This window comes from Chelon labrosus (genome assembly GCF_963514085.1).
Source record: "Chelon labrosus genome assembly, chromosome: 4".
In the NCBI taxonomy this organism is placed as follows: domain Eukaryota; kingdom Metazoa; phylum Chordata; class Actinopteri; order Mugiliformes; family Mugilidae; genus Chelon; species Chelon labrosus.
The window spans coordinates 18,768,142-18,792,645 of NC_140340.1; the positions used below are offsets into that span (position 1 = coordinate 18,768,142).

At 41.0% G+C, this 24,504-nt stretch overlaps 1 protein-coding gene across 1 annotated transcript; it reads right to left on the reverse strand.

Annotated features, from left to right (window-relative positions):
• Nucleotides 1-72: 72 nt before the first annotated feature.
• Nucleotides 73-18,166, reverse strand: LOC311486753 (uncharacterized protein). The gene is made up of 8 exons (XM_084542741.1): nucleotides 17,957-18,166; nucleotides 8,701-8,805; nucleotides 7,652-7,908; nucleotides 6,116-6,208; nucleotides 4,612-4,732; nucleotides 4,366-4,418; nucleotides 2,502-2,651; nucleotides 73-1,548 (listed from the first exon to the last, which is right to left on the reverse strand). Exons 1-8 carry the CDS (start codon nucleotides 18,039-18,041, stop codon nucleotides 1,360-1,362), a joined length of 1,053 nt encoding a protein of 350 aa, XP_084398867.1. The 5' UTR covers nucleotides 18,042-18,166; the 3' UTR covers nucleotides 73-1,359.
• Between the last annotated feature and the right edge of the window lie 6,338 nt (nucleotides 18,167-24,504).

The window sequence follows — 24,504 nt, forward strand, 5'->3', positions numbered from 1 at the left end:
TTGATGTATGAAATGTTTGAATTCATATATCAAGTAAGCAAAAGAAGAGTAAGTGAAGACAACCTGCAAAGATATTGTCAACAATCACAGTTTATGAATCAGGTACTGCTAACAGAAAAAGCAGGCTTATTTACACATGCGGTATACCATGAAAGCAGCCAGATGTTTAAAAGAGAAGCAAAAAAAAAAAAAGAAGAAAAAAAATGTGTACCACTGATGTATAAAATGTTTTATATCAACAAGGAGATAAAGACGGTCTTAGGAATGCTGAACTTGGTGAATACTGTGAAGGAATTCGGCAGTGATTTCTCAACCATCCCAGCAACTTGAAAACTCCCAGGCTGTTTCATTATTTTTTCTTTCTTTTTCTCTGAATTTAAATATACTGTTGTGCTTCCAGTCCATAAGACAGTGGTGACAGTAGGAAAAAATAGCAATTACTGAAACAAAAAAAAAACTGTACAATAGTGAAAACCAAACAGCCACAAAAATAGAAATTAAACTTTAACCAGAGGTCAGTTACAGAGGTTTAGTTCTTCAGTAGGCTAAAGTCTAAAACGCAAAGGCAACATAGTTTTCAGATAACATTTCCACATTATGAATAGCTTGCTAACATTATTTCATTCCTTGATTAAACCAAAGACCATGGTAGTTGCCTTCTAACGATTTTGTATGTTAACACTATAACAGCTGATCTTTGGTTTCCATGAAGAATGCAAACAATGATTGTGAGGACTGTAGCAGACATGACATGGTTTGTTTTAAATACAGTTGCACGATTATCTAAAATGTGTCCAACTTTCATCAGCTCCAACTTTATGCACCTCAGTCATTCACTTCAAGGCAAATACAGAGGCACAGAAAAAAAAGAAACAATAAAGCAGTGAGCGTCAGTAATTTTTACAAAAGTACAAAACAATGGTTTTCTTTCAACTGCCTGGCTTCATTGGTTAAATTGCACCACATCGGTGGATTCAACTAACAGGGTATTCTCTTCTTCTTCGTCAGGGATCAACAGTACATATTTGGCATAATTTGGTGATTCTACAAAGATTGTTACAACTAGGCTGAAGTTGGAACCGCTAACAATCCCCGTCAGCCAGTTTCAATCCCGAACACAGCGACTGCAGGCTTCTCTTGACACCAGCAAAGGTAAGTGTTCGCAAATCTTTCACATTATAGGCACTCTCATTGTATTGTCAGCATGGGCTTTAACATCGTTGATATCATCAAAGTGGGGCAGGTTTAGGAGAGAAGGTAAACGTGGGTAATGGATTCTTGTTGAATTAGACTCAGTGTTTGGACACCGAAGCAGCGGAGGGGCTAGTGGGTAGAGCAGGAAGTGGAGGGTGTCATGATTCACATCTCCGTGTCAGCCACTGGGGTCTGGTTGGCAGAGTGTCCGTTAGTGGTGGGGGTGGCGTTGGTCCCATTTTCTGGTGGAGATTCTCCATTGACAGTGGGCTTGTCCACTGGCTCCTGAGGCAGTGGGGCCACAGACACCAGGGTATTGGTCTGGTTCTCCTCATCCACCTGGAAGGACTCAGCCTACGGATAGCACAGAGTCAAGACTGGGGATCAGAGCTTATACTGGTTTAGGAATAGTTTAACACATGCTTGATAAGTTTTTACTGTTGGAACCTGACATGCAAACTAGAAGGAAAGTGTGTGATTGAAAATGCATTTGTTTTTGCGGGTGTTGCTTCAAAATAAACAAATGAATTCCTTGTTAATGAGGTTTATGGGCTTCAGCTGTGTGTGCACTCAGCAGGGTGTTGGCAGTTGTTTACTGTCAGGACCTTAACATTATGCAAGCACACGTCATGTTTTACTGTGTTTATGGGTGAAAATACAGTTTGAAAATACAATGTGAAACTGATGAAAGTTTGGTGAGTTGCTTATGACCAAGCCGAGTTAATTAATATGGCATGGATTCAGCAAGCTGTCATTCTAAACCATCACATGGGTGTGCCACCATATGTAAAAGCTTTAGAAATGATGTCATGAGCTTGAGATAAAAAAAAACAAACCTAAACCCATGTGTAGCCCCTTGTTGAGGGAGACACAGCAGAAAGGACCTAATGCTGTTTTGAGTTATCGGACATATGAGTCAAGCATATCCTCCCCTGAGCTGGGAATTGACTAGAGGATAACCATACGTTCAACCATAGACCCATATGTACTTTTTTTCTTTTTTCTTTTTTTTTTTTTAATTAAATAAACAAGTGTACAATTTCCTCAGTGGACCGGATCTTGAGGGGCTGCATTATTGTAGGTCAGTGCAAATGGTTGCCGGCTCTTTTCCAGATGGGATGTATTTTATGGTAGCCAGGCTCTCAGTCAGTATATTTTGTCTAATATCTCACCTCGTGAGAGCTTTTAAATTTAAGTGGTGGCTATCATGAGAAATGTAATGCTCGTGTACTATTTCCGGAAGCATTAACAGCCACTGATTTTGGGTTTGATTGGCATTAACTGTGTGATATATTCAATCTACTCACCAGTCTGACTCCCTTGGAGTTCTTGCGGTGTGTCTTGAGGTAATAACCAGCTACCAGCAGTGCAGCCAGCAACAGGCCGGTCAGTAGCAAGGAGACCAGCACCAGCTTTGAGTTCTTCCCCCATCGAGCAACAGCCTCCTCCACATTAGTCTGATAACAAAATGGGAATACAAGTGGTCATTTTGCGTGACTAAACCAAAACCAAGTCAATCATATTGTATTTGTAGAAAATCAAACCAGTGTTAAGCAGTCAAATTCAAATTCAAATTCAAATTTATTAGAGGATAACCCCTTGAGATGTATCATCTCGTCTTCCAGGGGATCCTAAACATTGATGCAATCAAACAGTACAAAACAGTCACATAAGCACAACACAAGACATACACTTAAGGTGCTCACATTGGCTCCAAATTCCCTTCCGCCCAACCCACCATGCCCCAACCCCATCGTAAGGGCAGAATAGAAGTTATTTACAAAGAAAAGTTAAATTAATAACAGCAACATCGGGTCTGAAACAAGGACATTAGTGAGGTCTTGAACAGATGGAAAGAAGCAACAGATCTAATGGATGGCGGTAAGTTATTCCAGTCAAAAGGAGATTTGTGTTTGAAGGCACGTTTACCAATTTCTTTTAAGGTTCTTGGTACAAAAAAATAAAGTTGTTGTGAGTGTACAAACTGATTATATCATTTGGTTTCAAAGCCTTGTCTAAACTAAAAGATGCCAGTAAGTTGACTGTAGACAGTTTAATGAAGCATGACTGTGTAAATGAGGTAAATTACCTAAGAGGTCACTCAGTGTACGGTGGATTAGGGAAATGTAGAGTATGTTGAACGCAAAGAGACAGACTGGCGTGATAGGCACACCCGTAACCCGATATTGTTCCCTAGGTATTTGAAAAAATGTTTTGCAGCTGACAAGTGGGTTGTTTGTGGGCTTTTTGTTTGTCACACCAACTGTCAGCCAGGCGGCTTGAAGTCTTTGAAAAAGTCTGCAAACTCTAGGAGTGTTTTTCTTCTCCCTTGTGGATTTTCCCGTCAGGGTCGATTGTGATTCAACAGGAAAACTTAGCTGGCTGACTCAGTGTCACTTACTGCTATGCAATATCTATTTTATGGGTCTTTTCTGGCATGTGGTATGATTTACTATGTTGGCTAGAAGAATACCAGATTTGTATTGACCATATCCATAGAAGATCATCTGGAGAATCCCAGTCATAGACGCAGTCATGGATATTTTAGGAATAAGAAAATAATATATACACCGATCAGCCACAACATTAGAACCACTGACATGACAAGTAAATAACATTGACCATCTTGTGACAATACAATGTTCTGCTGGGAAACATTTGGACCTGGCATACATGTGGATCCATGTGGATTTTACTTTACATGTACCATCCACCTAGACCACACCAGCCATCCCCACCCAACAGCAATGACACTCCTTGATGGCAGCAGCCATCCCCAGCAAGATGCAGCCTGACACAGGCACACACACAAAAACAGTTTAGGAACAACTCAAAAAAATATGAAAAACAGCACAAGGTGTTGACCTGGCCTCCAAATTCACTAGATCCCAAACTGATCAAGTATCTGTGGGATGCACTGGATCAAGCCTGATCCATAGAGGCCCCTCCCCTCAACCCATAGGACCCAAATGCCTCCATTAACAACGTTCTGTTGCCAGACAACACAGGACACCCTCAGAAGGTCCATGTCCATTCTCTGATGAGTCACAACTGTTTTGAAGCCGCAAGGGAGACCTACACAATATTAGGATGGTGGTCATAATGTTATGCCTGATCGGTGTATATACTATACATGTGTTGAGCATTTCTGCAACATAAGTAGCACCTTACCTTATCTTTTACGTTGTCGTTGTTGAACTTGTCGGTCATGCCTGTCACATCAGCTGCAAATAGAAATAAGTTTTTATTAGTGTTTTTCAAGGTAAAGGTGCTATTAGGTTCTACAAGATAATCTCACATAAGGTCTCTGATCATCAGAGGAGAAAACAATGAATATGAACATCTGAAGGCTTATGGTATATAACAGTGAGCTTTGTTGTTTTTAATCATATTAATTACCGGAGATATATTACTGACCTTCAACGTACGTCCCAGACACAACGACTTCCTCTGAGTTGTCTTCCTGGTAGATGTCTAATTTACAGTCTTCACCACACAACTCCTCCAGAACACTTTCAAGCCTCGCTTTTGTTTCTTTCTGAAAGAGTGCAAAATGAAAAATAATTAATATTGAAACATTTTGCATTTTAGCATCTGAATGGTTTAAATTATCAAAACCTAAAGTGCACATTGCACAACGCGACATTCATCACTAATCGCAGATCATTAGTACATCACAAAATCACAGCACCCCACCTTCCATATCGCCTTTAATCTACCTCTCATCCTTTAATCCCTCCACCTTCACTTTCTTCATCTTCCTCTGTCTTTAATCCAATCAGGGATATCATAACCCTGCATACCAGCATTTCACTTGCGTAATCTCATCCAAGCATCTGAAATTGCCTCACTGTAGGAGCCCTAGATCCCAGTTAAGGAGTACACAAATAGCTTTCTAGCTACTTATTTATGGGCAGGACATAGTGACCTCTAGTCAAACATCTTTAAATTTGCTCCCTTATCTGATATCTAGAGTTAGATTACATTTTCCCTGCCATGGCAATTAAATGGTTCACTATTGTGATTACACTAGATGTCCAAGACCTCATTTACAAGTTCGACGGCCTTTTATATTCAATATCTCAAGTCAAGAATTCCACATGCCATTACTGAAATAATCCACTCTTTAAATAACAGAGGGGTCAAATCCCACAGTCCCTCCTCTGTGCTTCAGTTCTCCCCCTTGAGACATGTGGATTCCCTGATTTGGAGTTCATTTTCGTGTAGTCCACTCTAAACTTCTTATTTACATCAACGGCATTGCCCAACTTTGGTAAACTTTACACAGGCCTTCATAGTTATTAAACTGACAAATTACTGGACAGAGCAAGAATATTTGTTGTCCATAAAAGATGGGGGAAAGATAATGTCTTTACTTGATGTCTGACTACTCTCCTGTGTTGTTCTGCTTGGTTACTACTGTTTATACCTTATATCGTTAAATAATGCATTTACTGGCTGTACAAGAGATGCAGATAGCTGAAATAACTTCTATTGTGTTCAGACCTTCACACAGAAGCTGTAATTTTTTTTCTTTTAGACCTCAAAGCTGTCATTTTGAGACACTAAAAAAAATATATTTCTAACGCAAACACACCCTCACACAAACACACCCTCACACACACACACCCATAATGCTTCAGGACTCTATAAATTACACATTCTGCTGCAGTGGTATGCCTACCCATCATGCCCCCCTCTTTTTGTTCTCACAGTGCCATCTATGCCCTGCCATGTACTTTCCTTTCCATCTAAGAAGTAGATGTTTAAAAGGATAAATGTCATATGCTCCTTCAAAGATTATTTGCTTTCTTATCTGTTATTTCATTCATGCCAAGCACCTTTGAGCATTGTTCCTCCTGTTTGTAAATCATCACATTCCACTTGATAAAAAGCATACTTTAAGATGTTCAAAACTTACACAGCTGGAGGGCGCCTTGAGTTTCAGACTGACAGCATTTTTGTCCTGCACAGCCTCTCTGCTCACGCACACGACATCATCCTTTGGTACTGGCTTCAGAAACAGAAGAAAGAAACCGAAACGCCTTAATTTAAGCACAACACCGCGTTCTCCTCATGACCGCTGAATAGCATTTGCCAAATTCTACAAAGTTTTAAGGTCTGTGGTCAGTGCTTTTAACATTTTTTAATCAGAATTCCTCTTCTTGCTCTTTGTCTTATAAATAAAAGCCTTGATTCTATTTAAGGCAATGGAGAACCAAGGTATGTTAATGGTTATACCACCTTTCTTAAGTGTTGTGCATATTGAATTGAAAAAAATAAATAACTATATGGCAATATGAAAAACATGTTTTGTGTAAAAGAAAAGTCAAGAGCTCAAATAAAATGGCCTTTTTTTCCTTTTTTTTTCTTGATGCCAAATATGTGGAGCATAAAAACTGAATGTTGCTTCTCCATGTTTAGTTTTGGCTCTGGGGACAGTTAGCAGGCCGGTCCCAGATGGCCTGAAATGTCTGGACGATTTACAACAGAGCAGCAGATCATAATTTTTTTTTTTTCTGTCCCAAAACATTTAAGCATATTATAAACCAGCAGTGACCCAGACCAGATGTTTAAACTGAGTTGTTGAGTTCTGAGTTCTTTTCTATAGTCGGCGCTAGTGGGGCTTGTAAACTTGAACAGAAAAGGCCCAAGAATGCAGCCTTGAGGAACTCCACATCTGTTGTGTTGTTGTCAATAGACACAAAAGAATGCTTCAAATACGATTCAAGCCCCACCCAGGTTTCCACTCTGTCTAGTAACGTGTTGTAATCAAGCGCCAGAATCTAATAATACCAAAGAGCTTCACAGTTTTTGTTGTTGGTCAAAAATAATGACTGGATAATATTAAGGCAAATGTGTTAAGCTGTTTAAAAACAGCCTGTTCATTGCTTTTACTGGCATAGCTGTTTTTTTTTTATAATTTACAGATTTTTCTAAGAGAAAATCCAATTGTGTACCTACAGCAGAGCGTACTTATGTTAGTGATTCACTAGTTTTACTTTCAGAAAAACAAAGAAAATCAGACTCCCACTGCTTTGGGGATTTAGATCAATTATTCATACACTGCAAATTTCATCTAGTTTTGACTCCAAGCATGTCATTTGTTAACAAATGCGCCCTGTACATACGCACTTCTCAGTAGTCGATGATTTCGTTGCATCCTTATTTACTTATGCAAACTTAACCTCATCACTTGCTGCTTAAATAAGAATCATTTGCAAATAGTGCCATGTCTCATTTGAAAAAATTTGATGAGCAAATACAGTGCCCCAACATTGTATTTAAAATAACTGACTCTAAAGTGGATGGTAATCATCTGTTTTAATTGTGACATTTACTTGTTGCTTTCTAGTAACATGTTTCTCTCAGTGTAGGACATCCTTAATTGCATATTATAAACCTGTGACAATAAAAATGATTTCTGTCAAATTTCAAAGGATCTCCTTTATCTTACCTTTGGTAAGTTGTCAGGGCCGTCCCCTCTGGAAGGAATCGGTGCCGGGGTCACTACTGCCACAAGTTTACGTGTGACGGTATGTACCTCAAGTGTGGACGTAGTTTCCACATGTAATGCTCCCCCTGGAGTTGCATAGCCACTGTTCTTATCATCTGCTGCCTCTGTTGTAGCTGCTGCTGCTGTAGTTTGGACAGAAGTTTGTACAGGTCCCAAAGAAGGGAAAACCACATTTTGACCTTGTGGATCGTCTGTCTCTGTAAAAAGCAGTCCAGCACAGAAAGTTAAGTTGCTAGATATTCAAACGGAACGCAGGCTTTGCTTTCAGTCAACAAAAGAACGTCATATACGTTACAGTTTATTTATATGGTTTGAAGTATGGTTTCAAAGTTTCTGTGTGCACATGAATAAGCACCTTTTTTTTCTTTCTTTAGGAAATGGTCTGATGTTATTAGAAGTCAGGGCCAAGCACCAGTCCAGGGCCAACAGAGCTTTTATCGGATAGCACTGATCCACCCACTGATCCGCCTATGTTCCCATCAGTAGTCAAAACTCACATTTTCAGAATAACTTTTATGTTGTTGTTAATGTAAGATAAGATTTTATTTGTCACATGCACAGTTATACATAGTACAATGCACAGTGAAATGTATTTTAGTACCTGCAGCCACTAGTAAAAAAAAAACAAAAAACAGTAATAATTCCACACATGCATACACAGTAAAAAAAATATGAATGTATAACTGAGAAATGTTGTGAGTGACACGGGTTTTATTGTATTGTTTCTGCAGACCATTTTAAATTGATGTCTTTGAGTGTTTTGAAAAGTGCTCCATAAACAAAACATATCATTATTCAGTTATTGTTGTGCAGCTCAGGGGCATAGCTACAGTTTAAATGTCAGTTTATTCTGGTCAACGTGTGACTAGCATCACCTTTATCAGCCTTTCAAAATAGTAGCACTGAGCCCATTCTTGATGCTGATAATCAATCTGCATGATAACCCCACAGCCCTACAATATTCTTTATATCTAGTCAGTGTTCCTTACCAGGAGCTTCCGGTCCCTTATGAATCATGTCTCCTCGAATGTCTGACTGTGCACCCACACTCGGCGTTTCTCCTGTGGCATCTGCTTCTTGTGCCATGACTCCTGCTGTCAAATCAGAATAAAGCACAATCAGAATAAGTCACGTTGTCTGAAAAACAGACCAAAAGTTAAAGAGATTCCCTATTTTACATAGATGTAATGGCATGTAATTAAATATCCAAAACAACATCACATTCACCAAACATCTGTCATCACACTGTTAAAGTCACACAACAGTTTCATTAAAGGAAAAATGTGTCACAGTGAAGTCAGCTTTCTCTGGATGGAGCACTCACTTGGAGGGTATATTGTGCTGTTGTGTGAATTAATCACTTCTTGAAGAAGACAGATAAATTGACACTCAATTTAAGACGCCCATGTGGTAAGAGAAAGGCTGCGTTCTGTGACTTTTTGTGGCAGAATGACATCTTCTTGTATGTGGCAACTGATTTAGTGTTCCCTAAGAAAAATACACACCAGTCAGGCATAACATTATGACCACCTTCCTAATATTGTGTAGGTCTCCCTTGTGCCTCCAAAACAGGTGTGACTCATCAGAGAATGGACATGGCCCTTCTGAGGGTGTCCTGTGGTGTCTGGCACAGAATGTTGTTAGCGGGGGCCTTTGGGTCCTATGGGTTGACGGGAGGGGCCTCTATGGATCAGGCTTGTTCCAGATTCTTGATCAGTTTGGGATCAAGTGAATTTGGAGGCCAGGTCAACACATTGTGTTGTTTTTCATGTTTTTTCAGTCGTTCCTAAACCATTTTTTGTGTGTGTGCCAGGCTCCATCCTGCTGGGGATGGCTGCTGCCATCAAGGAGTGTCATTGCTATGGGGTGGAGGGTGCCTGGTCTGGTCTAGGTGGGTGGTACATGTTTAAGTTACATCCACAGGAATGTGAACGTTATTTTCTTCTCCTGTCAGTGGTTTTAATGTTGTGGCTGATCGGTCTATTACCTAGTCCTTGTCTTGAGTCCAGCTATGAAGAAGAAACATTAGGTATTTTCCTTCTTTTTTAGTGTACTTGCAGTATGATTTCTTTTTTGTCCCTGAAGGTTTCTCCACTGATGGACGATTAAGCAATAGATCCTATTACTGTTGGATAACTAAAGCTCTAAGATACATGCATCATGTCACAAAGTCGTTTACTTTGAAATACAATCTCTCACTGTGAGGTTTTACAGAAGATCCTGCGACGACAGTGAGTCACTTCATGGGAAATACACAATGTGTTTCTGAAATATATTAATGTGAGAGGACTGATTTTCCATCGACCTTGTTAAACTGTTGAATGCTGTGATTAAATGTACCACTGAAAGGTGCCAGGCAATGATGCCACTGAAAACATCACTTTTTCCATATATTAAAATTATGTAATAGGTCATTGTACCATTGTTCATTTTCTAGGAGCTGTGAGGCTTTGGAATCTTGATAGGAAATTTGTTGTGAGATTTATTTTTCATCCGTCAATTACTTCAGCTTCAAAACTGTAACAACCTGCATCGCTTTAAGAACACGTTTGATTTTCTTTGATAATTAATTAAATGTGCCAGCAAGCCCTGCGTACACTGAGTTAATGAGCCTGAGGTTGTTATTGCTGTAATTTGTTCAGGTCAAATTGCAAGGATAGGATCCAGACGTTAAAGCAGAATTCCCAGCATTCGTTCGTTTCACCCAGCCCCTCTCCCCTCCCTCTCTCCTCTCTCTGTCTCTCCTCTCTCCCTCTTTCTCTCTGTCTCTGTCTACCAACAACAGCAGCATTACCTCACTCGCAAAACATTCCCATAATGCCTTGCCTCTGCGGATCTCATTACTTCTCCACCATTGTTTGATTGATTTCAGGTTTGTAATTGCTGTGTACTGCCCCTTGTTAAAGAGAAGTGATTGTGCCTTTGTTTGCATTAACATTTAATTTACGTGCTGCTTTATTTTAACACATGCATGCATTGACAAACATAAAAAAAATAAATATATGTTATGACATTTGTGAACGTTTAAATATCTTATTATAACCATGCATGCATGTAATAGATCAGATTTATCTAAATGTATCTAAATAAACACTGGATTAATTTAAGAGTAGCTGTAAATGTTAGATTACACATTTTTCTCTTATATTCGTTATTTTTTTCCACTCCTGGTAGGCATAATATATACAGAAACAGTGAAGTAATGATACGCTGGTACTTACATTTTTGTAATTAATACATGCTTTGTGCTGCTTGTCATTTACAATAACACAAAATAATGAGATTGCCTTAACTGGGTCATCGCTAAACTTCTTACCATTGCACACCATACAATTTTTATTTTTGCCTGAGTTCCTGCTTTAAAAACTGTATGAATCGCTCTCCTCAGTGACACTCTTTTGTCTCCTCGTGGAGTCGTCTCTCTGTCTGCCATCACCACTTGAGGCTTACACATGTGAGGCACATACGTTCACACATTTGTGGCACTGTCACACATTTCCACTGACTTCCTTCGGATAAATCATTGTGACAAGCAAGTGCCACAAGCACAGAGTAAACGCTGTGTGTGCTGTGGTAGCAGGTGGGGCAGTAATCCTCAGGGAGGTCCTCTGACGTGTTTGGTGTTAGCAACTGTCCTTTGCAGCTGTCTGTCGTACAGTATCTGTTCTACACTTTGTCACTGTTACAATTGGATGAGAAAACAACATCAAGAGTCGCTGACCTCTTGGCAGGTTTGTAGCTTCTATGGACTCATCAAATCGACACAATGCACACTTGTACTCAAGTTTCTCTACGGAGCCTAAATGTTGCCAAATTTGTGATCTCTTATTTATTATACAACGCTTCCCTTTTTAAGTCTGTCTTTTAGACCTCTTTCACAGCCTGTAGTCTACAGCTGCCATCCCTCCTCCATGTCTGGGTGGTCTGTCCGTTTATTTTACCAGAAAGGATGAGGTTCAAAATGGGTGACATGGTCAGACATAAATTAGGTCTTCACATACAAAAGTGACACACAGGAGTGCCTGAGTGCTGAGGCCGAAATGTGTTGTTTCAGCTCTGTGATCACCTACAGTCATCGGCTGAGATGTAGTGGACTGGAAGCTAAAACTCAATGGTGTTGTGAAATACAAATTCCTAAGATTTACACTGTGGCTGATGGGTATGTTCGGGGTTAGAGGCTGGCGCTGATATGGGATATTGGGGAGATATTGTGGCGAGTGACACGACCACATCGGCTCCGGAGGTATTGTAACTGATGTTTGAGTTTGCTAGAGGATTTTAAATCAAGTGTGTTTTTACAAGATTTTTGTACTAATGATGTCATAACACGTTAAGTGCTCTTGTAAAACTGGGCTGCTACGTTTCCGTGAAGCAAAACACTTGTTTAGCTTCAGGCACGATAACACAAGGTTTGTTTTTTGGAAATTCTGCCAACACAGCCAGTCAACTCTGTCCAACTCTCTGACCAGCCATCAGTCATTACACTCAAACTCTCTTGACAGGCCAGAAACCAGATGGAATGAAACCTCTGCATATCATTGCCTTTTACGACCAACATTTACACAGCAGGATTTGAGCGACTGCCTTTTATTGTATTGTTTTGACTGTAGATACCTAAATGCTCCAAATATATGATTTCTTTGGGGAAAACATATAACAGGGCCGTGAATTCTGTTTGTTTTGGGTAACGTTTGTTTACTGAGTACGAAGACAAGAGGAAAAGCAACCGGCTTTTCTGTTGTTTTGGAGACTGCAGCTTTGACCTTTGTGCTGTAATTGATACAGCGGCGTCTCCTGTGTTTTCTGCAGCCGTGCTTCCAACGCAAGGTCAGCAAACCTGACAACATGACCTCTGAACCCATCACCACCTCACGTCTCTCTGCTTTCCGCACACTGGTTCAACAAGGGCTGCAGTTAAAGGTGATTCATAACTTTACTGCACCAATTCCGCTGATACAGACATGGTACACCTGAGCCTCACATCACCACTTGTGTCCACAGAGGCTTTTCTTTCATTCCTACGTTTTGTGTAATGTTTAAATCAGCCAAGATATCAGTCGCCGGCCGTGTGTCTTGGAATCATTGTACAAACATGACGAACTTAATAGCCATTATCAACCCAAACTCCATATGTTATTTAGCTCTGACTTCACTGCTCTCTTGAAGATTTTCCCACCAGATTGCTGTGAATGACGGCTGCGGTCTGGAAATGCTCCACCCCGCACCCCCCATCTCCTGGGACCTTGGATGGAGGAATGTGGCAGGCTTTGGAAGAAGACAAGCCCTCAGCTCCACGCCTTCCTCCCTGCAACCCCTTCGTCTCTCCTCACCCTTTCCTAGTCACGCACAGCTAATCCCAGGCATCTATCGAGGTGAGATTTGGGCTTCAGCCTTCACACCTCCCACACCACATAGCCTAATGTAAAACAACATTTAGAGGGCTATCTTGTAACAGCTACTTTCTCTCCCATTGCTCCACAAAGCTTGGGCTTTCTGCTTTCTGTTATCAGTGCTTCAAGGTTGTAATGGTGAAACATGCACAAGTTCCACATAAAAGCTTCTTCTTGTTGCTTTCCACTCACAGTGACAACAAAACTGAAAGGTATCGCAGTAGAGTACTTCAGTTAGTTTCTCTAATGGTCATAAGAGTTTGCATGTGAACTAGCAAAATATACCCATTCATCTGCACACGTGTCACTGTGCATCCCAAACCATATGCCTGTATAGGAGAAGCATGATCCAGCTGTTGGATGTTTTCAGTGGGTACACCCTCCTGTGGCTTTGGCCTCCGGTCCCAGCCTGGCTTCCAGAAAATCCTGTGCTACATTTTCAGGAGGGAAGAACTCTGCAAATACTGAAAATACTTGCTAGTGCTTTTGTTTAGGAAAAATCCTGTGCTGGTTAATGGAGCATAGTGAAGTAATAATTGTTTGGACACTTTAGTGGACCACTGTGTCAAAATCCCGACGACGGATGTTCTGCTAACACCATTCGATGTGATGCTCACTATACAACAAATTTCTCACAGGGAACCGAGACACTAATTTATCTTAGAATTTAACAAATGAAGTGCCAAACCCATGCTGCGCTGGGTCTGAAGCTGAATGAACGTCATAACTGTTCTGACTGAGTGTGTGAGAGTGTGTTGAGCCATGACAAGCTCGTGTAAACACTCTCAAGACATATTGGCCTATCTTTTCTACGAGCGTCATAGTATATATGCTTGAAATATTCTCTTTGTATCTGTCTGCAGGATGTGAATGCTTCTCAGTGTTGAGTGTGTGTGCGTTGCAGAAAGGGGGCAGCAGGGATGGTCCGACACGAATCTCTCAACACCTCGCTTTGGTACTCACATGGTCGCTGATTGCCATTGGGTCCAGCCATCAATTTAATGTTTTACAGAAGTATTATTTATCAGTAGCACTGGTTTTAAAAGGGCAATAGGTGTTCTTTAATTGTATACATAACTGTATCCTGTATAGTCTGACAAAATGCAAACAATAATTTCACCATTAACGAACAATATAATACTGCACGAAACATTGGGGAAATGCAAATTTAACTTCAATGCAGAGGATGGCCCCAAACATGCAAAGTATGTCTCTGACAACAGTCAGGAATTAAGTACATAGAAATCTGATCCAAGGTCACACCTCTTCCAACACACCCTCCACTCACCCACACAGTCATGCTCACTCATTTGCCTACACAGTCACACGCTCACTAACTCACCCAGATGCTCACACGCTCACTCGTTATTCGATAGTTTAGATTTGGAGATGATGAAAATATGTTACTGAAATTATGGATGTGAACATCTTCTTCATTATCTTTGTTTCTTGACAAAATTTGGCAAAAACAAAAACATGATTCGGTCAGTGTGTTGTTTTCTTAATAAGGATTGTTGTGTGATTTTATATCACACCGCTCTTCAAGAGTCAGGATTTGTTGAGAGCGCGCAGAGGAAAAGGACACTGGCGCATAGTCCCGTGGGGTTAAACGTGCTCTGCAACTCTACACTCTTTGAAACAACACATTGCTGACCCCACTATCTTGACCCACCCCCACTGAGCCCCCCTCCCCATGTCATTCCTGTCACAACGATTAATAGCAGAACCCAGGCCATTCTTCTCCCATGGCAGGAAAGCAACTGGATCTTATGGTTTCAATCAGGCCAGCGAAGCAGCGTTCACTTCACCCAATGTTGCCCAGCTGCAGAACTCACCCAACCCCACCCCGGGGCCACTGCAGCTCCTTATCGAGAGCACAGTGTCTGTTTCTAGGGACCACAATCAGGAAACATGACATCTGCTTTCAATTGTGTGCATTATATCACTCCCTCACCCCTCCCCAACTCACACACTCACAATTGGCCTCTAAAGTTTCACTGCCGTGTGCATTACCTTGAATGAGCCTGTCTGGCTTGAGTGTATGCAGGTAGAGTGTTTGGGGATCCTGTTGCAGAGTGAGGCAGATCTGGACATCAATAGCTCAAAGGCTCTACATTGATTTTGTCCAGAAATAATTTCTGACAGGCTAGATCTGTCAAAAAATCTACTAGAATAATTACTTGCACACACATCCCTGGGTGGTATTGAAAAGCAGCCATAATAACCCATCAAGAAGTTGTTTTCGAGTGCACTTAGTCATTGCTCATAGATTTGTTTTCTGCTTAGAGAACATCGATTGCCTGTGTTTTTTGCAGTATGGGTTGAAATCTGATACTGGCTTCTCTTTCCCTTTCTTTAATTTAATTTGTGGTAATTTCTGGGCACATACCAGCACTTCCCTGTTGTTTGATAAAGCAGCTTGTTTGGCTGTAAAATGTACATGCTTATTGTATATGAATGCACATGTGCAAAGAAAATACAGGGGCTGGAAAAAAGGTTCAAAGACAAAGCTGCCGAGAGTTAATTGGAAAAGCAGCCTTCTCTTATTAGGAGAGGATGAAAAATGCAGTTCCAAGTGAATGAGGATATTTGTGTAAGTAAGTTTAAGTGTGTGTGTGTGTACGCCCAGATGTCTGCTTGCCACCACTGGCTCACTTGACACTTGGATTTGACTTGGCACAGTCTGTGCTACTTCCTTCATGGGAGGAATGAACAGTCTGTTGTTGACATTGTTTCTGTGGTTCTTTGGTGCATCTGTTACTTCAGTGGGTACTACACACACAGTGATTTACATAATTACATGCTCTGGGGTTGGCAGCGAGGTTGGGCAGGGTTCATTGCTTAACTAGAGAGCCTCCTCAGACCACTTCACAGAGCAGGCAGAGCTTAAACCGTATTAAGAAAACTGTTTACAAGTACATATTTCAGTTATTTCAATTGAAATCTAGTTGAAATGAACGTAGGCATCTTTCTTTCCCGGTGGATTGCCTTATCTGACCCCTCTCACTAGTTTTCCAAAGGAATCTGCTGAACAGTCTCAGAAAGGATCTTCATCTCTGTTTTTGATCATCACACATTTAGTCTCTGCTCCCACTACAGCCTTCCAGGTTGTCTGGGTAACCGGTATGCTTACTAACATCTGTGTGTCTACTCCATCAGAGCATAGATGTACAGTGAGCCCATCTTTCTTCTCCTTATATAATCTCTGCCCCATTCATATCTCCTGGGTTGACAAGACAATCCTGCAAGAGGGATTTTTGTCTAACTTAGGAGACAGAAACAGAACTTAAGTCATCTTCTTTTTTTTCTTTGCTCTGTTTCCCATCTGTATAATATGATATTGGCTCTATTCATCTTTTCTGGCAATCACATTTGGTCCAGATGCAGTGTGTCACATGTTTTCAGTTGCTTTGAGTTAGTGGTGCACATCAAGAGATAATTGATTTTTCTTTTTTCCTCAAGAGCAGAAAAAAAGTTGTTCTGTCTCTGGTTCAGAATCTATAGGTCGCACTGATATCAGTGAAGTGTTATTTTCCAAAGCAGATGCAGCCGCCTCTTACGTCTGATGATCTCATTCCCACAAGCTACAACCAATGAACAACACAGGAGGTTTGAATTAAGCAATCCAGTGTGTGATTCATTTCCAGCCACAACAGAGAGCACTGCAGATGATAGTTTTTGGATGACTATCGACTGGATGTTGATGATGTTGTTGAAGTATATAAAGATTATTTTTCTGTCCATGTGACTTATGACAAACTGGAGTTTTTTATGCAACAACGTGTCTGCATTGATCTAAATCCTAATCCATAAACAGGTTCTCAAACAGTGTTATTACATTTGGGAAACATAGGCAGTGTTTACCGACTCATTTAGTCTTGGTTAATTAAGACTTAATTTCCCACTGGTTTCAGCTAAGACTTGGTCTTGGCTCAGACTACAGGGGACTTAAAATTGGCCTGGTGACAAGAAAAAGTTAAATTTGTTTAATTCAGTTGATCACCAATGAATAAAATTGAACATTTTTTGCATTGTGCTAAATTTGGTGACGTTATATACAAAGTTAATTTAAATTACTATTACGAGAATAGTAAAGTTTAGTTTTAATATAGACAATAAATGCTGTTCCATTACAGATAAGTAATTCTTATTTTAGGTGTTGTAAAGAGCCACATTCCAGTTTTATGTACAGTTTCACATCATATCATGTCTCCTACACCAGGACAGCCACATTTGAAATGCATAGTAAAAGCCCCACACCCTTCTTTCACGCATGCTTCCACCGGCCTCACATTACTGCCAACTAAATATAAATACACACACTCACATTCCATGAAGATCATGGGAATCGGGTCAATAAAGTAGCAAACATAACTCCAGAGGGAGTTCCGTAAATAATACAAACTGAATAGTAAAGTACACAAAGGAGATTAATGTGATAACACCAAAAATATCTATTTAAGTAGCATCTGAACTTTGAATCGGGCATTTAAGACTTCACTATGTGTCTTCGTAATTAAAAACCCTTCTTTTTGAAATTATCCCTTTGTTTGCCACGTTATGCTCCAAAGTCTTTTATCTGTCAGCACCTTGGGACAAGCACATCTTTGTAAACCCCTTTAGAAATCATATTAAATCACAAGTCATAGGTTTGATTTCAGTGTGGAGATAGTACGATAACTTTCCAGACTGTGAAGGGTTTGTAGGGTTAAAACCTGATTCCAACTCAAAGACCATTCAAACAAACACTGCTCCACCCCAGCCCCACCCCTCCCCTCCCGGCACCTCCTCGTCCCAGCAGATGTTCATACGATCTCTGCGAATTCACCGTCTTTGCTTAAAGTATTTTGCTTACCATTTAGGAGCGAGGTGACGAGGAGCAAAGCAAAAGCCAGCATTTTGAGGGGCCTGTCTGTTCTCAGTGCAGATGATGCTGCCATTCTCGTCCAGAGCGTGCACACGTCCAACTGATGCGAGTGAAAAGAGAGGGAAAGAGAGAGGGGAGAGGGCAAAGCTGGTTGAGCCGGAGCAGTTTGGGGTTTCCTCTTACCCAGAGCGGGACAGGGTGGATAAAGCACCTCTTGTGTTCTGTCAGTTTTTATATAGCCGCCCCCCTTCCTCCCTCAGTAAGGCCCAGCCCTACAACCCTGTCTTCCACTGGTTACTTTAACCCTTCCCCTGTGCCCCCACCCCTCCAGGAGAAGAAGAAGCAAGGCAGATGGAGTGAGAGAGGATAATGGGGTCTTGGTGGGATGTTGTGGATTTAAAAAAATGTGGCACATTCTTCAAATTCCCTAATACAGTGTTCATAAATATATACATACATATGCAGTGCCATTGCTAGAATCGTCCATCAGGACTGGGCTGTATTGTGAGATGTTTTATAAAATGTTTTGGTGATCAGTGTTGATTATTTAATCCCTTACTCACACTGGGCTACAGTGTCTGCTTGAACTGTGAACCCTGTCTGGACGGGAGCAGTAATCCACCTCACAATAAAAGGTGATCGCTGACAATAGCCTGTGGCACTCAGGTCCTTAATAGGCTTAAGGAGATAGACCGTGGAGCAGAATATCATACCCGAAACAAAGGTGCGATCCACTGTTATGCTAATAGTATTAATCCATTTCAGTGGCCCAAAGCCCCCACCACTCAGTAAGGCCATCAATCAACAACGGCCATCCCGGTAGTTGAGACACCACAGGGTCTGCTTAAACCTTTCACACTTCTACAAAGTCCTGAAAGCTCCTGGGCCCCCTGCAACTTTAGGATCTTTGCGTTACTTTTGTTAGCTCTTTTGATAGCACTTCTCATGCTCTCTGTAAACGACACATCTGGAACCACTGGTGAAGGTATGCTAAATGAGTTGTTAAAAAAAAAAAAAAAGACCCACCCTCTTGGCTACAACAGCCGAGAGAGGTGATCTGGACCAAAGCTAAATCGTACATTCTAGAGAAACACGCTTGTAATTTGATACCAGTCCCAGTGCCCATATTCCCCTTGTCCCTGTTTTGGCCCCATCCTTCCCCCGTCATCCCATTTCCTCCCTGTTACACCCCTCCTCCCCTCTTTCCTCAACAGACCCCTATCAAACATTCAGCTCAAACAGCGGGGCGTTGAGGTGGCCAATTGGCTCCTCACTGTGACTCGAGATGAGCTTTGCCGAAAACCCTAAGAGAAAAAAGCTATGGTGTGTGTGCCACTGCAGCAGCCGCAGCTGTTCAGCAGCAGTCGAGTCACCCCAGTAAAACATTAATTTGGCTGTTAGCTAGTTAAGTATTTTTGCTACTTGAGTCTTGTGAATTACAGATTCCTGTCAGACGGCAGTAAGGCACATATTAGAGCTTTTATTCTCAACAGAGAGCAGTAGGACAGACTTCTTTTTCCTTTGTGTAATTGCTGTTGTAGTTTTCCTGATTTTTCTTTATGTTACTCTTATTGTGTTTTTATTTAACTCACGTGAGGATGAGTATATTCTTTTTTTACACCAACATTTGACTTAAGTATAGGGAATTTGAAACATAATTGACTTTATTGCTACGTATTTTACAGTCACAAGAAATTTGTCTTTGGCACATAACTAACAGTATGCATATTAAAGGCTAAATAAGAATACAAATGCAAGTATTGCAAGTCAAGAAGTCAAGATAAAATAGAAACATTTTCAGTAAGAGCAAAACTACATTTACAATTACAGAGAATATATCAAATGCCTACTTTTAAATAAAACTTTCTAGTTAGTAAATAAAGCTGTGCATTTATTCTGCATCCAAATGGAACTTGTGAGCTTGTGGTTGCAACATGGGAAGTCGTAGACACAAAATTCTTCTTCAAGTGGTAAGAGAATGTGGTGAGAACAACGCTACGAGGCAGTTGTTGGCATTTAAGTGCCACCAAAGCGACAAGTTTAGCAAATTAAGAAGTGGGTAACTTAATGTAGTGTAATGAAATGATTAGACCCTTGGGAATGTCAACATCCTCCTCCAACAAATAAAATTATGACGAAAACACTATATGATTAAATTACAATATATTAACTTATCCACTTTCTCAGTTTCTGAAAACGTAAACAAACACATCACGATTCGTGGACTCAGACCTCTCCAAAAGCTTCCAGTTATACCTCAAGAGGACAGACTTCATGTAGACTTTACTTGTATACATGTTAAACACAATAGCATTTGGAGGCAGCAATAGTGAATGGATGTGGAAAATATGAGCCATAAAATGTGTGACGTTCACAGCATGAAGTCTAAGAAACTGTCCAAAATCTGTCTTAATGTGTTAATGTGACACATTAAGACAGATTTTGGAACATGTAGTGTGTGGAGTCCATTTTGCTTTTGGTGTCACTGTAATTTGAAGATATAAATAAATACAGATGCAGATACAGATACAGTGAGGGGAACTCCTCTATGGTCCATTAGACACCATGCTTCCTTATCTCTCCTTCCTTTGTGACAAGTGTCAGTGTAACATTCCATGTCATGGGGCAGGAAACCAGAACGGACACAAACTTAATTCTTGCAAAGACCTCAAGGTAAGCCAATCTGGAAAACATTTCTCCCATTGGCATCCTGTGCTTTAGAGCCAATGAGTCTGGCTTCATATGGCTTTATTTGTTTATTCTATATTGACTGTCCTGCACATCTGTTGTAGCTTATGGATTTTTATCCTCCCTTTTACTTTTAGCCGCTGAGCTGTTTCTTCAGCAATAGTACATTGCAATCATCATATATCTACCGACGTTGTAGATTATTCCTGACAGCAGTGTGTATTTTAGTTTGGCTCTTGAGTGCGTTTTCGTCCGATTTGAGGGTTGTGCTTTTCAGTTGCATGCATCGTGTGTATACACCTCGGAGCATGTGTGTTAAACGCTTTACTGAAACGTACGGCGGCGTGTCTCAGGAGAATATAGGCAAGCGGATTCGATATCAAAAAGGAAGCATTGTGCTTTTGCGGTTGCACTGTCTCAGGAGGAGTTCCCTTCAGATTTACCCTATACTTTAAAGACCACAAAAATTCCGAGCTGTTGCAAAACATTTTGTGAACACACAATCTTGTTTTACTTGCCCGCCCGCCTGCCTGCCTGCTCTCTTTTTTTCTTTTATTCTTTCAGTTTCTACACTCATAGACTTGCATTCAAACACGTGCTTTTAATGTCAAGCAGAAAACAAACAGAAAAAAATATTTTCTGCAAGTCATAGAATAGAATGAGGCATATGTTCTGGTTATGTGGTTAATTTGCCTGTGCTGATGAAGAAGGAGCATCTGTATAGATTTCACTTCCTGAATGAGTTTGATGTAAAAGGTCAGTGGTGCTTTGTCCAAGGAGTCTTATTTTGTGGTAATGAGTTAGCTTAAGCTGCTTCTTGGTTATCCCTTAGATCGCAGAGGCTTGGCCTGTGACTCAAAAGACTACTTTAAGAGGCAGATCTTATTAGAAGAATATGTTATGGATTATTTGTTCAAAAGAAAAAAACAAGTCGAGCATCTTATGGAAGACAGATTTTCTTTATGGCTTTGTTTATATCTCCAAAATGGTTTGCAATGTTTGCTTTTTGTTCTGTCTCACAGCGCTCCCGGCAGTGGATTACTTGGAAGAGCCCAGGCAGGGCTCTGAACAGGAAGTTGTAAAACAGCAGCTCGCTTAATATGACGATCATCTGTGAGAAGAGCATTTTGCGCGTTCATAACCACATTAGCTGCTTTCTGTTTTGACTTACGACACGTGTATTAATTAAAGAGTGTTTTTATGAGAAAGTTTAATTCAAGTTTTTGATTTTAGTCAATTTATTTGTTTAAAAAAAAAAACAGGCAAGCAAGCAGCCACAAAAATACATCCATGTTGTAATACTGAATTTATGGAGTTTTGAAAATGGGAGCCATAAATCCCACAAAGCTCACCGATTGGCTGCGTAGGAGGGAGTCTTGAAGTGATTTTGTGGGTGTGGGAGAGGGAAGCTGAAAAGGAGGGAAAGTTTGGGAGGAGGAGTAATAGTGGGAGGGGTGTCCATTTCAAACTGCAGATTTGAAATGTTGACCGTTACCTCTCGGGTCCGGGCAGCAAGGTCTCTGCCTTCAGGCGAGCAGGAAGAAGTAAAAAAGATTTGACAGACAGAGGTACCAGATCAATGCCGTCACTCTTTCCCAAAACAAAATGCGCGTCAGGGATGTCCCCGTGTGGGTATTCTTTACGATCTCAAGGTTCAGTCTGGGTTCGCTGCGCGTCTGTGTCTTGACCTATACGATAAAGCCACATGGCCCTGAATATCCAGCAGACACACGCATACTTATGTTCACATCCTCAGGCGCCAGTGCTGAAACAAACTCTTTTTTGTTGCTGACACATGCTTACCCTTTGCCCTCTGCCTGCATTGAATTTTCCATGGCCCTCTCATATATTTTCCTTTCACTATAGCCTGTGCCCAAATCATGTAAGCGGTGAATGAATGAATGACTGAATGAATGACTGCATGAATAATCCTCAATCAATCTCTTAGTTTCGAAGACTTGCTTGTGATAATAGCTCTGACCAGAAGATGGCATCAGTAGACTAGGGTGAAGTCCACCCCAACCAGCTGGACATTAGCGTCATCAGTACATCATTTAACCCTTCATTTATATATTGCTTTGTACTATTGTTCACAATAATTCATCTATTAGTGTGAGGTGACGTTTAATGGATGTGGTCATGGCTATTAAGACTATAGCCTGCTATGGACACAGTGTTGCTTGTGGACAAAAGAAAAATGACTCCAACAAATTGTGGAAATAAAATGCCGTCATGCATTCGCTCAACCAATAAATCCCGAAAGAAGTTGTTACTGATAGAGGCTGTGGTCATTTGGGATTCGTTCTACGCAGGCGCCAGGGATTTTTCTCCCCCCAAGGCAAGAACAAACACGTGTGATTGTGTATATTCTGATAATGTCACATGTATTTAATTGAAGCAGCAGGAGACTGATGATTGCAGACCTCCATTTGCTAAAGGCTGTGTTCCAGTGGTGCTTAAGGGATTTTGATGCTTGATTCTGGACGAGTGGCAATGCACATTTCTTACGGAAAACGCATCCCACAGTGATCTCGGTGTTCTATTTATAAACTAAGTGATGGATCAAATAATTGCTTAGGTTTTTTTGTCCAAGTGTTCCTGTTCCTGTTTCCATATTTAATGCATGTGACGATGCAATAGCACAGCTAGTGCCACACCCACTCTTGGCAGGACAGTAAAGCTGAATCCCGTCCACTGACTATTAGCACACACTCTCCTGGGTTGTTCACACTTGTTTATGTGCATAGGAAGTCCAAGGCATTTTCCATTCAGCATTCATTCCACAGACAGAGCCACAGCTTGAATTATTCCTCAAGATCTGCAGTCTGTGCATAAGGTCCATTTTCCCCTGAATCAAATATTCTGAGCAGCAGGAGAAGCTGAGGGTTTGTTATACCTGGCAGCGAACGACCGGTGATTCCGCAGAACCAAAAGCGTTGCGCTGCTATTCTGTTCAAGCTTTCTCACGTGTGTAATGTAATTAAATAAACCACGGGTTAAAGAAAAATAACTTCTGCCAGGATTTCATGGAAGAATAATGCGTTTCTGATAGCTGTAGCAACTCCACAAACCTGTCTGGTGCCATCCTACCACAGAGTCTATCAAGGAGATACCATGCAGCTTCCTCAGCTGTCAGTAGAAGAGGTCTGAGTCCTAATGATCCTCCTCTGTGTGTGAGAGAGAAGTGAGGGGAGATTGTTGGCTACTGAGTGTATGCACTCTGACAAGTAAAGAGTGAAGACGAAAGGTTAGAGCCTGACAGGTATACAGAGGACCCTCCGATACAGTGTAGACACCCTACCTGGATCTGACAGGTATGGGTAGGGAGGTCTGCCTGTTCTACAACCTTCCTCCCCCCACTGCTCTGCTTGCCCAGAGCCCTGAGGGTTAAACATGAATAATGAATTCTGGCTCCCTATGGCAAGTGCTCAGGAGCTCCTATATGCTGCTCACATGCAGCACCAAATACTGTCACAGCATGACGGCAGTATAGACTATTCTTCTTTACGAGAAGCTGTTTGTTACAAGGTTTTGTGTTTCTTTGATGGAATTCGAATGGATTTAGCCATTTTCTTTCACAACTCGGCTATGCACTGTATTTTTACACATACATAATCTTTAGTATGACAACAATAAACGATGGAGCTCATAATGAAAACAGTGATAGTACTGTATTTCTCAAAATGAACCATGTCGCTTCCCGGCACCAGGAGGACACTGAACCCCTCGCTCAAAACTCGATCACTATCTGCACATTTGCGTTCCTGCCATCTAGGAAAGATTTACAAGCTGGTATTGTTCCATCAGTCCGTCTTTGCTGCGTTGTGAAGAAAGGCTTTCCTCGCCTT